We start from the raw sequence: 16,015 nt of genomic DNA, 5'->3' as shown, positions 1-16,015 counted from the left end.
GTTAATTTGTTTTTATAAAGTAGGAGGCAAAAGATGTAGGATTTAAGCTGCTGTTTATATTTTATATTTTAAAATGTTGTCACTGAAGGAAGAATCTAATCACCTCCTGGTTTTGGTGTTTTCTATTATTATTTTAATATCATGTTCATTCATCATCCTAGTCCGGCTCACCCCGCCACCTTTCACCCACACTCTTGTTTTGTGTTGTTAGGAGGTTATCAAGGAGGACGCTGCCGAGGGGCTTTCTTCACCCACAAGCTCCTCGAGGGTAATGGGGTAGTCTTGTGGTGTGGAATTTCGGGCGTCTGGTCGCTTCTGCGGCAGTAACGACTCTTCATTGTGATGTTCGCAGTTCACTAACTGCATCTGTGCTGTGATGGGCAGCTAGCGTAGCGTACTGAATACTAATATCGTAGATCATGGAGTAATTACAGAGCTAATGTTGACTTGACCTGTTTTTCCTCCTGCTTTTCCCCTTTTTCAATAACATGGGATGGGTTTTTTTGATTGTCCAGAAGGAAGGGGTGTTTTCCACAGCCGCCAGGAGCATTCGCTTGGTGGTATTTGTTCGTAGTGCTGAGCTCTGTTTGCACCTTTGCCTGTTTTCCTTAAGCCCGCAGCTGGTACTCTACATGTAGAATATTTTTGAAAATACCTCAAATCACCCATGAGACTACAAAAGACACTATGAGCTAGGTTGTGTAGATCAGAAACGGCTCTCTAGTGACTTATCCTTAATCTAGGTGTCCACAGCTTTTGAAGCCTTAGGGTAAGCACAGTACTGCTTTTCTTTATCTGTATATTGTTTAAAATAAAATGTCCAGATAAACGCAGAGCTAGTTCAGCACGTAAAGAGAATTCTTCAGCCCCCCAACATCTCGAGGTGGGTTTCCTAGACAAACAAACAAGTGTGTAGGAAGGCACTCTATTATTGAAGACTTTGTACTTAATAAAAAATACATTCAGTGTGATAAGCCTGAAAGTCTTCATTTACTCAATCACTGGGGAACTGAAGAACCCATTTGTATTTGAACTTCTGTTGCTACATTTACAGAATGCGATGTCCATATAAACATGATCAGTTTCATGTAAAGCTATGCCGAACCGTGGCACAGCGCTTGGAATTAATGTGGTGACATATAGCATTCTGAGTTTACCCATGTTTTAACTTAAAACATGCATTTGGGTAGGCAATAGTCTTTTAACTCTAATTTTGAGTTCATGTTAGGAAGAGAGGACAAGAACCATTTTGGTGTTTTCATTGAGGAGTTGATGATTCTTTTAAAATCATTAACACTTTAGCTGAATTGTTTGAGTGACTCCAGTTATCCACGAATGATAGACACAATAAACCATAATAATTCTATTTGGGTGTTGGAGGAATCTTTAATCCATGGATCATTGCCATTCTATGCAAGAATAATTTTTAGTTTGGTTAGAGAGCCGTTACTACATAGATGCCTGCATTCAATGCAATTCTCTGAGCTAAAATTCCTCAGCAAACTTTTGATGAAAATCAGATACTGTGAAGAATTTGGTGGCCTAGTGACACAGACATGTTGAAATCGTAGCTATTCCCGTGCTTAAGACTGTGAACAAACGCTTGTAATTAAAAGGTGTCTGTAGTTTCTTTCAGGGACCAGTGAAGGAGCATTAAGCAAATTTTGAAATGAGTTTTTGGGGAAGGGGAAATAATGCAATTCTTCAGGTGTGTTTAGAAGCCCAATAACAAAGAGTAAAGATGTTCTGAATATATTAATGCCTTTGTTTAGTAAAATAACATACTATTTGCTGTTCTTTTAATATTAAAAGATAATTTTGTGATCTGTTTAGTGAATAATAGATGCTTACCAAGCTTTCTTTGCTTTTAAGAAATTAACAATGACAATAGCATGTGAAATTAGTTTTGTAGCAAAAGTAGACACTTAGTTCGAAGCCAAATTAAAAGCAGTGGTGGAAATGTGAAGTATCTGTGTATCGGAACATTGTCTGGGCTCTTTATAGCTGAACAAACACAGATGTAGTTAATATAAAAATTATTTAGCCCCTCCTGGCCCCTATGGCTTTCTGGTCCTGCAGGAGAAAACTGTTTCTGGGAGAACAGGACTGCAGATTGAGTCCATCTCTGCTCATTCAACTGCTCCTTCTATGGAAGACTTGATAACAGGAACTGCACAACATTTTTTGACAAATCATCATCATAGACAAAGAATAATGAGTTTTTTTTAAAAAAAAGCATAAGGAATTAACCAATTACAGTCTTTTCAGTAAGGGTGGTCTCATCTTTTTTTTTTTTTAATCACAAGGAATTTCTGATAAATCTTTATAAAGCAGATCCTCATGAAAATAATTGGGTTTTGTCACATTAAGGAACATTATAATGATTGTAGCTTGCGAAGGCCAGTCAAGGACTTAGCAGATAAATCATAGACCTATCCAAGTTTTTCACAGAGTTCGAGATGTAAAACATAAGCCTCTATGCTAGCCTTGTGCCTATAACTTTATAATAGAGAAAACACATGCCAAGTCTTATGAAACTGGAAAAAAATTAACGTGGACCCAAAATATGCTGCCCAGAATGTTCCAGCTAGAAAGGACCAGTGTTCTTCAAACCTTTAAAGTAGGAAAGCTTCTTTTAGAAATAAAATCTCCATCAGAGTTCCAGTTTATAAAAGCAGTAAAAAAAGAACTCTGGCCCCGACCTTGGACTTGCCTTCCCTCTTGCGGATCTTCAGAGAGCCCTCGTACCCATGGTCAAGTCCAGCTCCACGGTCCAGATGACCCTTTGAAGCTCAGTCTGTGAAGTCTGTGAGACGTACCTGAGTTGTGCAGGAGAGGCGCGCCCCACGTGGACCTGTCAACACTGAACATGACTTAGTCCTGTGTTTGGTTTCTCAGGTTAAACAGACCCTGTGATTAGCTTTGGCCTTGGACAAGTCACTTAATTCTTTTTGAGTCTCAGATTCCTTATTTGGGAAAAGCAAACCTACCCCCGCAGTCTGATTTAAGGGTTACTCAGCCTGAGCATCCTCAAAGTACTTAATAGTTAATATCAGTAGTAGTAGTACCCCGACGGCCAAATTCCATGGAGCTTTAAAGATTCAGAAACTGCAACTATTTCATATTAAAATACCTTTGTCTCAATACGAATACTCCAATCAATTTAGATTAACTAGATCTCTTATCTGTTCATGCTTCTCTGACTAAAAGGTGTCAGTCAGTTTGTTTTCTTAGAATATAAAAGAATCTTTGGTTATTTGAATGCTCCAAAAGCCTTAACATTTTGAAAGCTTTGCAGGAGAATTTTCCTCTGTACTTTCAGTCCATTTTCGATTAGGAAGTAGTGGCATTCAGACGGGTCTGTGACCGTGACTGGAAGGACCCATTATGGGGGCCTGTGTCGAGCCAGGTGTCCTCAGTGGCATTTTGTTTCGATCTTTCAGAGATTTGCTGTTATGAGTATCATAGTCTGTTTTTACTTAAGTTATGCTGTTTATGGTGGTACCTGTGTCATTGAAAAGCATTTTTTCCAGAGAGGAGTGGTAGAGATTTCTTTACCCTTCCATCCTTCCTGGAATTATTTAGCATCAAGTACTACAGATCCTGGGTGATCATTTACTGGCTCAACAAATGTCCTGAGTATCTACCAGACACTGTTCTAGTGGGATGTGGCCTTGAACAGTACTGATGAAAATTCTGCCCTCGTAAAGCTTATGGATTTGAAGGCTGCCACGGGGCAGTTATCGGCTGCACTAAGTTATTCTTTCTGGACCTTTTCTGCCACAGGGTTGACTCGATACCTTCAGACAGCTTTATTTAGATCACTTTTATACCTCATTGAAAAAGCATGAGAATAATTAATTAGCACAAAGGATAATTGTAAAGAACTTTAGAATTGCAAAGGCAGTGTTAAATGGTATCCTGATTTCCAGTGTGCTGTCACTTTTACTTTTAGAGATCGATGAAAACTACTGAATTAATAAAGGTATTAAAAATGAAGATCTTGGTTTTCATTAAACTGGGTCCAATCAGTGGAGTGACCAAGTAAAAAGTAAAAAAAGATGGGCTCATCTGTAGATAATTTTTATTTCCACCACTGGTTTAGAACTTAATAACCTGTTTTCAGATGAGTATATGCCCAAATCAAGCTGTCTCTTATTGTTCAGGAGCAGACTTGGGCGAGGAAGTGGTGGGCAAGGCACGGGTGGGGTCAGAACGCAGCTCGGGGCAGGCGCTCCCTGTCAGCTCTCAGCCGCTCCTCTCAGCGGGTTCATTCACACTTTCTAAAGTACGTCAGAAGTGCGCTTTTATCATTCTGTTTCAATTTGGAAAAGAAGTAGCTTATTTTTTCATTAATAATATAGTGAAAAATTGTATCTACTTCCGGCTGAAAAGTCCTTGTGCCAGACTTCAACTCAAAGAAAACTTTTTTCCTGAATAATTAATAAACCACAACTAAATTGATCGATATACTTTCAAAGAAATATGATATTGTAGTAATGATACTATTGAAATCCTAGAGTACAGTTAAAAGTTAAACAACAAAATCGTATTCACTGCAATCGTTTAGTACTTTTTTAAAACTTTGCCCTTAAAACATGGTGTTAAGCCTCATCTGTGAACTTTGGCCTAATTATTATTTCTCATGTAGTTTGAAGAGTTAAATTACATTTTCCAACTAGATTAACAATAGCTTTCTTTTGTGCTTTGGGTCTCTTGTAGTGTAGTACTCATTTTTTGATATTTTTTTCAAGTCTCCACAGATATCCATAGTAACTTCCTAAAAAGTCTCCTTATAATAAGGTTGATACTTAAACTAGAAAACAAGAGTTCCCATGAAGTGCTCCAGATAATGAATATGTAGAAAGAAAAACATCTGACATTAGGCTAGCAAAGCCCTGCCCTTTCTCTTATTAAAGCAGCGTTGTAAATTAACTGAGAATCAGTATTGTCAGTCGTCTCTAGATTGTTTTAACTTTTTTAGGAATATTTACCATCTACCTAGTAGACACAGAAAAGTAATTAATGGCAGTGTTTCTGCTTTGAAAGAGAGTTTTAAAAAAATCTACATCACCAGAATAGTTATGTTAATCATAGTATGCAGATAGGTATGTTTCATCATTACATTATTTAATTTCTTGAGCTGCACGGTTCTTAAGGCCTTTCTTTTGAAACGGTAATCTTCAGTGCACGTATCATGTGCTCATGCCCAAGAAATAAAACCCCAAATTGAAAAGGCTGTTTCTGAACATTAGCTGTAGTGTAGCTAGACAGTATTTCATTTATGAAGTGATCACATGGTTCCAAATGATTAGATCTTATTATTAAATTGGTCTTCAGTAAATAGTTGCAATTTTAAATGAGAATATTTAACAATTTTAAACTTGTATGTAGTAGGATTATTGACTTTTCATAACAAAATTGATTTACCTGGTTTTCTTGTTGAACGTATGGCCAATGATTTATTCTTTTAATAGAATATACATTTTGAGAGTACTGCTTTCAAATTACCAAGCACATGTTAATGAAATTAAACTACTGTGTGTGTGTGTGTGTGTGTGTGTGAGAGAGAGAGAGAGAGAGAGAGAGAGAGAGAGACTGTGTCTTGGCTTTGTGTTGCTGTAGAGGTTGTTTGTTTAAAGTTACGGGAAAATTAAAAGGAATGACAAGTGTTGCCTATGTTTATATATATATATATGTGTGTGTTTTATGTTTTACTTGAAGCTCGTGTCCTTCATTCTGTTTTATTCCTTCCTTAAAGCCGTGTGACTTTGGGTTTAACAAACAGAGACAGGTACAGAAACTTTCAGTGAAATCTTATTTTCTTATTAGACCATTAGAAGCAATCTTTGGCAGCTTCCTGCTGGGCTGTTTATAAATCTGTGCTCATTTCAGTGCCTTGGGTTTATTATAATAGCTGCTTTCAGCCTTTGCATGGCACTAATTTCTGGCTAATCAGTTCTAAGCTTATTTAATAAGTTTACCAATAATGTTTCAGAGTGTAGTTTTAATCTACTTACATTATAAAATCGTACAGTTGCATCAAGGTAATTTCAGTCTGTTTTGTTAGCTTTACTTTAGCTTGGAGAAATGTTGATTTGTGTGCATTTTGAAATTTATATTTAACCATTTTAACAAACTAACGTCTTCTGCATTCAGTTCTCTGGGTTAGCAAGAAAAGTTTTAATAAATTGTGATGTATACTGAAATTATCTGTTCTTGACTTATAACCAGGTAAATTTCAAGTAAGAATGCATGATAAACTTTAGAGTATTACCATTCTGTGTATTGTCAAAGTGACATAATTAGTTTTCTATTAAGAATCTACGTATTGAATTATTACATATGCTTTTCCTTATCACTTTTGTACTCTTTCTCCTTCCTTTTATGAGATTTCTATACAAAAATCATTATTTTGGTTACTAAGATTGATTTGGTTTCAAAATTTATTATATACGAGTATTTTAGAAAAGACCTGGCAGGTAATTACCATTTCTCCTTTATTCAAAGAAGCATATTGTAACATTTTATTTATTGATAGTTTACCCTTCATCTTGGTAAAGCCCAACTTTTACAAATAATCGAGTTAGACTGTAGCTTTGAAGGAATCACAGGGAGCTTATGTCCATGTGTGTCTGTCTTTCTTATAAAGCTTCTAAAAGTCGTTCAGAGATAATACATAATCCACAATGAAGGAGAAAATACGTTTTAAAATAATTGATAAAATGTAAAAGTTTTTAAAGGATCATGAAAGTAAAATGATGTGGACTTTTTCGTTTTAAAGGAAAAGTCTCTATTGCTGAATTCCCAGAGTCTTTGTGGAAATAAGATACTCTAACATTTACATTCCCCCGCAAGCTGACAGAGGTCATCTGTTCCATGTCTGTTATACTTGTGCTTTTTTAGCACAATTAGAAATGGAGTTCTTTTCTGATTTAAAAAAACACCCAACTTTTTACTTTAAAATAATTCTAGATTTAAAGAAAAGACTCAAAACTAGTATTCACTTAATGTTAACATCTTTCCTACTTGTAGTATATTTTTCAAGAGCAGAAATTAAAATTGGTACAGTCCTATAACCTACAGACTAATTTCGCTAGTTTTTTGACTAATGTCATTTTTTGGTCCAGGACCCAATCCAGTGTGTTTTCTTTTTTCTCCTTAGATTTCTCTAATCTGTTACAGTTCCTTCATCTTTCCTTGTCTTTCATGACCTTGAACTCTTTAGAAGAATACTGGTCAGGTAGTTTATAGACTGTTCCTCTAACATGGGCGTAGGTGCTGTTTCCTCATGATTAGGAGGAGGCTGTACATCTTTGGCAAGAGACCCACAGGCATGATGCTGTTGTTCCCTTCTTAGTACATCCCAGGGGGTCTGTGATGGTCCTGCGTCTGACCACTGGGAGTACAGACCTTGACCACTTGGGTAAGGCGGTGTCGGCCAGGTTTCAACACTGCAAAGGTTTATCTTTCCCGTTGTAATGACTGAATAAACACCTGGGGGAGGTACTTTGAAATTCTGCAAATGCCCTGTTCCTACGTCTCCTTTTGCCCACTAGTTTTGTTACCCACTGCCCCTGTGTGCAGGCTCTTCCGTTGTGGTGCTTTCCTGATGCTGATGTTCTGGTTCCCTTTTCTACCTTAATTGGAGTCCTATGAGGAAAAACTGTCTCTTCTTCATTTACTTACTCAATTATTTATATTAGTGTGGACTCATGGATATTTATTTTATTCTTTGAGTTTATAATCCAGTGCAATCGTTATCTACTTTGATGGTTAAACTGTTAATTTGTGATTTTTGAACCAAGAAAATGTAAATAAGCATAAATGTATCCAGAGAGAAGAGACAGGATGAGGAATAAAAATGTTTGAAAGTCAGTATTAAAGAACATTTAAAAGATAAATATTCAGCAGTAAAAAAGAATGAAGTAGTGATACATGCTATAACATAAATAAACCTTGAAAACACTCCACTAAGTAAAAGAAGCTAGTTACAGAAGATCACATATTGTGTGGTTCCATTTATATGAAATGGCCAGAACAGGCAAATCTGTAGAAACAGAAAGTAGACCAGTGCTTGCCGGGGGCTGGGAGTGAGGTCGGAGGAGATGGAGAATGACTGCTAATGGGACAGATTTCTCTTTAGGGATATGGAAGTGCCCTAAAATTGACTGTGGTGATGGTTTCACAACTGTAAATATGTAAAAAAAATCATTGAATTGTATACTTTAAATGGGAGAATTGTACGGTATGCGAATTATATCAATAAAGATGTTTAAAAAGAAAGAAAAGATAAAACGAACATGGCTATTAAAAATTCATAGAATGAGGTAATATCAGCATCATGGCAGAGTGAGAAGACCCCTTTGTATCTCCCCTTAAAGTTACAACAAATTGGACAACTATAATCCAACAAAGAATTCTCTGCTCAATATACAAATACGTCTGAGAAATCCGAGCATCAGTACCTCTGAAGGTGGGCGTGTCAGAACAAGCCTTGGAGGAGGACAGAGATGCAGTCTGGCATCCAGCATCTTCTGCAGCCCCAGCTGACGTGGTTGTGGGAGAGTAGTCAGGCCGCAGGCCTCATGAGGCGGGGGTGGGGAGGGGAGGGGCAGGGCAGAAACAACACTCCTGCCTGAGTAGCCAGCTCCCATTTCGGCTAAACCCCATGACGGTGGAGACAATGACCAGCAGTGTGGCAGCTGCGGACTAGTGACAACCATCTGGCAAGGAGGCAAAGCCAAAGACTCGTGAACCTGCCTCCCCTTGCCCACCTCCTGTACACCCACACATCTGTCGTGGTGGAACCCAGTAGAGGCAGAACCTGCAAGAAGCAGCTGAGACACCTCCATAGCACAGTGTGGCTGCCAGCCACTTGTTACCAGGAGGCAGGCCGGGAACTCACAGGGCCGGAGCCCCACTGCCTGCCACATCCCAGCATGGGGGTTGTGCCCTGACGCCCAGGCAATCTGGACACAGAGGGGACACCCACCGCCTTGGGGGACATGGGATATTTTTCACAACCTAGATAACACTGTCCCACCAAAATCCTGGATGTGCCTGTAGTGCAGGAAAGAGAAAACAAAAACTTGCATTGTAGCACTGTCTACTGGAAAACAAAAGAAAGACGTCTACTTATCAACCCACCAAATTGTTAAAAGCAAAACCTAACAGAAATGTTCACTACCTGAAATGCACAGGCAGAGAAACAATCCAATTACCAAGAATAGCCAATATAAATAACAAGGTAGCTCAGAAAGAAAATGAAGTCTCCAGAACCAAACTTAAAGATATGGAAGACTGATTTAAACTACAGAATTCAAGATTGTGGTTGTGAAAAGCTCTATGAGATACAACAAAACTCAGAAAGGCAGTTCAGTGAGCTCAGGAATGAAAGCTCAATGAGTAAAAGGAGTGCTCTACCAAAAGGATTACAACTATAAAAAAGAACTAGAGAAATTCTGGAGCTGAAGAACTCAATAAATGAGATGAATAATAATTAGAGAGCATTGGAAATAGAGCAGAACAGGGAGAATTAGTGAGCTTGAAGATAGAAATCTAGAAGTGATTCACGTGGAAGAAGAGAGAGAACTAAGAATTTAAAAAATTAGCAAACTCTACAAGAACTATTTGACTCCATTAGAAAGAGCAACATAAGGATCATGGGTATACCAGAGGAGAAGAGAGGAAGGAAGCAACACGTCCTAGTCAAAGAAATAATTGAGAACTTCCCAAATATGTAGGAAGAGCTGGACCCTCAAATTCACATAGTTAAAAGAACACTTAATTATCTTAAGAATACAAGAATACCTTCTCTAAGATACATTATATTAACATTATCAGAAGTTAATGACAAAGAAAGAATTTTCAAGGCAGCCAGGGAATAAAAGACTGTAACTTACAAAGGAAACCCTAGTAGATTATCATCAGATTTTTCAGCAGAAACCTTACAAGCCATGAGAGAGTGGAACGAAATACTCAAAATATTGAAAGAGAAACCACAAGCCAAGAATAATATATTAAAAGGGGATCATATATCACAATCAAGTGGGGTTCATCCCAGGGATGCAAGGATGGTTCACGTACAGAAATCAATCAATGTGATACATCACATTAACAATATAAAAGATAAAAATTATATGATCATATCAATAGATGGAGAAAAACGTGACAAGATACAGCATCCACTCAAAATGGGTATAGAAGCACCAAACATAGTAAAGGCCTTATATGACAACCTCTCAGCCAATATCATACTCAATGGTGAAAAGCTCAAAGCTTTTCCTCTAAGATCAGGAATAAGACAGGATGCCCACTCTCACCACTGCTATCCAACACTGTGCACTCTACTGGAAGTGCTAGCCAGAGCAGTCAGGTGAGAAAAAGAAAGAAACTGCGTCCAAATGGGGAAGGAAGAAGTAAGACTCTCACTATTTACAGATGATTCTATGTATAGAATACCCTAAAGACTCTGCCAAAAGACTATTAGAAACAATAAGCAAACACAGTACAGTTGCAGGATACAAAAGCAATATACAAAAATCCATTGTATTTCTATACTAACAATGAAATATCAGAAATGAATAAAACAATCCCATTTAGAATTGCAACAAAAAGGATACCTAGGGATAAACATAAAGGAAGTGAAGGACATGTATACTGACTACCAGACATTGTTGAAAGAAATTGAAGAAGACACAAAGAAATAGAAAGATATCCCGTGTTCATGGATTGGAGGAACTAACATTGTTAAAGTGGCCATATTACCTAAAGCAATGTACAGATTTAATGCAATGCCCATCAAACTCCCATTGGTATTTTTCACAGACATAGTACAAAAAATCCTCAAATTTGTATGGAACCACAAAAGACCCTGAATAACCAAAGAAATCCCAAGAAAAAAGAAACCTTGACTTCAAACTATACTGCAAAGCTACAGTAATTAAAACAGTGTGATACTGGCAGAAAAACAGACGCACAGACAAATGGGACAGAATTGAGAGCCCAGAAATAAACCCACACGTGTATTTTCGACAAAGAGGCCAAAAACATACAATGGAGAAAGGAGAGTCTCTTCAATAAATGGTGTTGGGAAAACTGGAAAGCTACATGCAAAAGAATGAAACTAGACTGCTATCTGACACCATACACAAAAATTAACTCAAAATGGATTAAAGACCTAAACGTAAGACCTGAAACAAACACATAGAAGAAAATGTAGGCCCGAAACTTATGGACCTTTGTCTCAGAGGGGTTTTTGTGAACTTCCCAAAGGCAAGGGAAGTAAAAGATAAAATAAATGAATGGGAGTACTTCAAACTATTACAAAGCTTCTGCACAGCAAAAACATCAACGAAACAAAAAACATCAAAAACAAAAAAAGGCAATCAACCAAATGGGAGAAGATATTTGCAAACAATACCTCTGATAAAGGGCTAATATTCAAAATATATAAAGAATTCATGCAAGTCAACAACAACAAAAACAATCTGATTAAAAAATAGCAGAGGACCTGAATAGTTACTTTTCCAAGGAAGACATGCAGATGGCCAACAGACATATGGAAAGATGTCCCACATCACTAATTGTAAGGCAAATGCAAATCAAACCCACAATGCGATACTGCCTCACACATCTTAGAATGGCTGTTATCAATAAGACAAGAAATAACAACTGTTGGAGAGAATGTGAAGAAAAGGGAACCCTCACAGACTGCTGGTGGGACTGTAAATTGGTGCAGCCACTATAGAAAACAGTATGGTTTCCTCAAAAAATTAAGAACTACCATATGACCCAGCAATCCCTCTTCCAGGTATCTACTTGAAAATTTTGAAAACATTTATTTGTAAGGATACATGTACACCTATGTTCATTGCAGTATTATTTACAATAGCCAAGACATGGAAACAGCCTAAGTGTCCTTCGATGGATGAATGGATAAAGAAATGGTACATATATACTCAGACAACGGAATTCTACTCAGCCATAAAAAATGAAATATTGGCATTTGTGACAACATGGATGGATCTTGAGAGTGTTAGGCTAAGTGAAATAAGTCAGAAGGAAAAGCACTGGAACTGCGTGATTTCACTCTTTGTTGTGGTTATAGTTTCTATCAACTCTTCAAAAAATAGCCATTTGGAGCAAGAAAATGGGAAGTTGTAAGACCTGCTATGTTAGGATTCTGCTCCAAATATGCTACTAACCAGCTATTTATTCTGCAACCTTGAAATCAAAACTTAACCCCCTCTACACCTCGTCTGTAATTGAGGGGATTCTTACATAATTGACCACAGGCAGATACTTTAGTATGTCACCACATTCCGAAAATGCTTTTCTTCTAAGTAAATACAGAATTACTCAGGATTTTGACTTTTCTTTTAAATGAGACCAAATTGTAATGGGTTTATCTACTTTCTCATGTTAAGAAGCAATCCGGTTGTTTTCTATTTACATGATTCTTGCATACATTCTTACAGGGAAGATCTAGGTCCCTAAAGATCTGAAAATTTCAGCTGTAGGAGATGATTTTATTCTGTAGAAACACTTGAAGCCATTTAGGCACTTTCAAAATTATTTCATAGATTGACCTTTTGTGTTTTTATATATAGGCATCAGTAGTTTCCCCCTTTTGTGCCCTTGGAAAAACCCCTGTCCTTCTGTTTTTAAGGAGTGTGCCCGTTTTTCTTGTGGTTAGGCTGTAAACATTTAAGAAGTTACCCTAGGCTTGGTTCATGGAATGTTGTGTATTACAAAAGTGGTTTTGATCAGGCTGTATCTGTATAAAAGCTGCTCATTAAGGTGTAACAAGTAGATAAAGCTATTCCCTAATGAAATTTCCCCATATTACACACATCTGTTTTTTAGTTTGAAACTTTGTTAATCGAGGTACTTCATAGTATAACTTCATGCATGTCTCTGTCACGTGACTCCGTATATCTGACATTGTGTGCTATTCATACCTGTATTTTTCCACAACTTTTCTAGGGATCAGGCCCAGCCTCAGGAACAATATCGCTAAATTCAATGAGTGTGGATGCCGTATGCGAGAAGCTGAAACAAATAGAAGGGCTGGAGCAGAGCATGCTGCCGCAGTATTGCGCCACAATAAAAAAGGTGATGTACTTGCTACCTGCCCGCACAAAGCACGGCTCAGGGTGCGGGAGATGGGCCTGCCAGACAGGCCCTCTGCACAGCTGACGCTTTATACTTAGCTTCTCAGAGTGTGTTTTCTGTTGAAACAGGGAAGCTCTACATGGAAACGGGATCCTCTATTTTGTATCCTAAATTGCCCTATAACCCCTTAGTTTATAAATGGATAAGGGAAAATAAAGTAGCTCTGTTACAATGGTATTTTTAAAATGACCTAATGCAAGTAAGAAATGCCTTGAATACAAAGTGCTACGGGATTTCACATTTAGATAAACAAGAACTCCTGTTTCTAACATGCAATGTAGAACACCTTGAAGGCCTTTTATGTTACATTTTCTTTAATTATAATATTTATTTGTGATTTCATAATTATCAAAGTAAATAACACTTGCTTCATTTCCCCCAAATTCTCACTTTCATGTCTTAAAGGACGTCTGATCACGTCCTATTTGATGAAACCTCACAGGGTTTGCAAGGCTAACAAATTTGAAGAAGTTTATTTCTTCCTAGAGCTTGTTCTTGCAATTCTAGTAGCTACCACGAAGTTGGACAGTGACCCCTGGGTTTTTGAGGAAGCTTCCCATAACAAGGCTCAGTCCCACTTACACAGATGTTCCCTCTAAGTTACACTTTTTCTGTCGGAGAAATGTAATGAAGTAGAACATTAATAGCAAGCCTCTAATATTTACACACTGTAAAGCATGGCATCTAAAATGCTTTTTGAAGAATTGTGAGCACACATAGATACAATTTTACTAATCTCCACCTCCATTAGTCAGAAAGGTTTCGGACACCATCAGCCTCCATGCAGATCTGGTTCGTGCGGATTGCTGTTTGCAGCAGCCTCAAGCACCGCCTTTCCGAGGTGCACCCCTGCCGGCCTCCAGGCAGCTGCTTAGTGTCATGACAGAGTGAGGTCCAGTATGGCTCCTGTGGGGATGGGGGTGGCATCAGAACCCAGCTCTTGACTCCCAGACCTTGGCTTTTTGAAGCCCGTCCTAGCAGCTGGCTTCTGAGTGCTGCACACTTGCCTCCATTTCTACAGCAGGACCTCTGCCAAGGGCTTGCTCTGTACACTCTTCTGAGTGAACTGGAGAACGGAACATTCCATCAGTTTTAAACGCAGGTATTCCATAATTTTACCACAGTTAATAAAGTCTGCTTTTGCACTGTGTAAAATCAGTAAGCTGCCTATTATTAATAAAGAAAATTCCATCGTTTCTTATTTGGGGGATATTAGAATTACAGAGACCTAATAGTGATACGATCATTTTTGGTGAATTTAATAGACTGGGAAATTAGTAGGTGGACATTTTTTATGGCTGAAGTTATCCAATAAACTGATAAACAAGTTTGTCAGAGCTTACGGCATTTCGAACTTCGTCAGTGACCAACACAATGACAGCCATCTTTGTCACCTCCCAACAGCTTCCATTCTTGTTCATGGTTTACAAGATTAGAGGAGAACAACAGTCGTGTTATTACTCATGGCAGGGTAGGTAGTTTTGGAAACAGTTGGGAGGGTTAGTCTTGGGTCCCTGAAGAGTGATTTGTTTTACCTGAGTACTTAAGATACTTGGGAAAATACGGAGTAGCTTATGTTGTTCAGATTCGTCATGTTCAGTATATTCCTAAATGGGATAACCTTTTTCAGGTCAATATTGTCTAATCGCTAATGACTTTCTCAATGCTACATATATAAATGTACTTTTTAATCACTAGTAATTCAGAATATGTCATATTTCTTTTGTCTTTCTATTTATTCAGGCAAACATAAATGGCCGTGTATTAGCTCAGTGTAATATTGACGAACTGAAGAAAGAAATGAATATGAATTTTGGAGACTGGCATCTTTTTAGAAGCACAGTAAGATATTTCATATTAACAGAATTATTTACAACATGCTATAAAAAAGTACCAGTAAGCGTTGGTCTAAACTGATATTTTTCTATAGTAAAAGAAAAAGTAAAAACTGTATTTTATGCTTCTGTACAACCCTTGTATATTCTGTTGGGCAGCATATACACAGCAGCACTTGGCAACCTTTGCCTTGTGGCATTTCACTTGGAAATTTGGGAAAGAGGCCACTGCCAGCTCTTCCTGCTTTCATTGGCAAAGACTCTGTCCTTGACCTGCCTTGGTCAGGCTCCTCTAAGCCTCTCGGCCTTGGCCTTGGTGTCTGTCCTTGTCAGGCCCACGTTGTCCAGTTTTGGCCGGAATCCTGTGAAGTCACTTTATAAAGAACCCCCACTCCCTGTCTCATCTCCCTCGGTGTCTGATCAAATTCCTCACCCCCACCCCCTGGTGATACCTGATCACCTGGCCTGCCCTCAGCAAGGATCCTGTCACATAGGTTCAGCCAGGATCCTCCCTGCCCTGGATGTTTCCTCTTAGCAATTGTCCATCCACCGGCCCCCACCCCCTGTGCTGTAAGTGCCCACGTGTCCATGGTGCTTTTGGAATTGAGCCCGGTTCTACTTGGAGGTCTCTTTTCCCCTGTTGCAATAGTTCCTGAGTAAAACCTGATTGTACTGCTTCAGCTACTGCCCAGCTCTGGCTTTCTTTGACACACTCCAGTTGCTTTTTGTTTTCTTCTCAAGTTAAATTTGAAACTCAAGTAATAACATAATAGTCAAATTAGAGTATAATATACATATGATGATTATTGCCATTACTTTTAGTATTAATTAAAACAAAAGATAAGCAGATATAGTATAAATTCATTAGAAATTCACTTACTGGAAGTGTATTTTCTCATTTCAAATATAATTACTTTTAATGTTGTATTTGTAAAATAATTTCTAAAGCTTCTAAAATGGGACTTGTCAGTGTGGATATAAATGCTCTTCTTTCCTCTCTG

At 38.0% G+C, this 16,015-nt stretch overlaps 1 protein-coding gene across 10 annotated transcripts in view; it reads left to right on the top strand.

Annotated features, from left to right (window-relative positions):
* The window catches only part of KIDINS220 (kinase D interacting substrate 220), a 91,879-nt gene that overhangs the window by 70,475 nt on the left and 5,389 nt on the right, over positions 1-16,015 (top strand). For 4 of the 10 annotated variants that reach the window (XM_074331660.1, XM_074331658.1, XM_019755953.2 and 1 more), the window contains 3 exons: positions 5,762-5,794; positions 12,991-13,119; positions 14,923-15,021. In XM_074331660.1, coding sequence (XP_074187761.1) covers positions 5,762-5,794; positions 12,991-13,119; positions 14,923-15,021 — 261 coding nt within the window. Of the gene's footprint in view, positions 1-211; positions 269-5,761; positions 5,795-12,990; positions 13,120-14,922; positions 15,022-16,015 lie in introns of all 10 variants that reach the window. The other 6 variants (XM_019755954.2, XM_074331661.1, XM_074331659.1 and 3 more) reach the window with 2 other exon arrangements.

Source organism: Rhinolophus sinicus, linkage group LG05, assembly GCF_036562045.2.
Source record: "Rhinolophus sinicus isolate RSC01 linkage group LG05, ASM3656204v1, whole genome shotgun sequence".
Taxonomy (NCBI): domain Eukaryota; kingdom Metazoa; phylum Chordata; class Mammalia; order Chiroptera; family Rhinolophidae; genus Rhinolophus; species Rhinolophus sinicus.
Note: the sequence above shows the minus strand (reverse complement) of the source record. Positions and strands in the feature narration are given on the sequence as shown.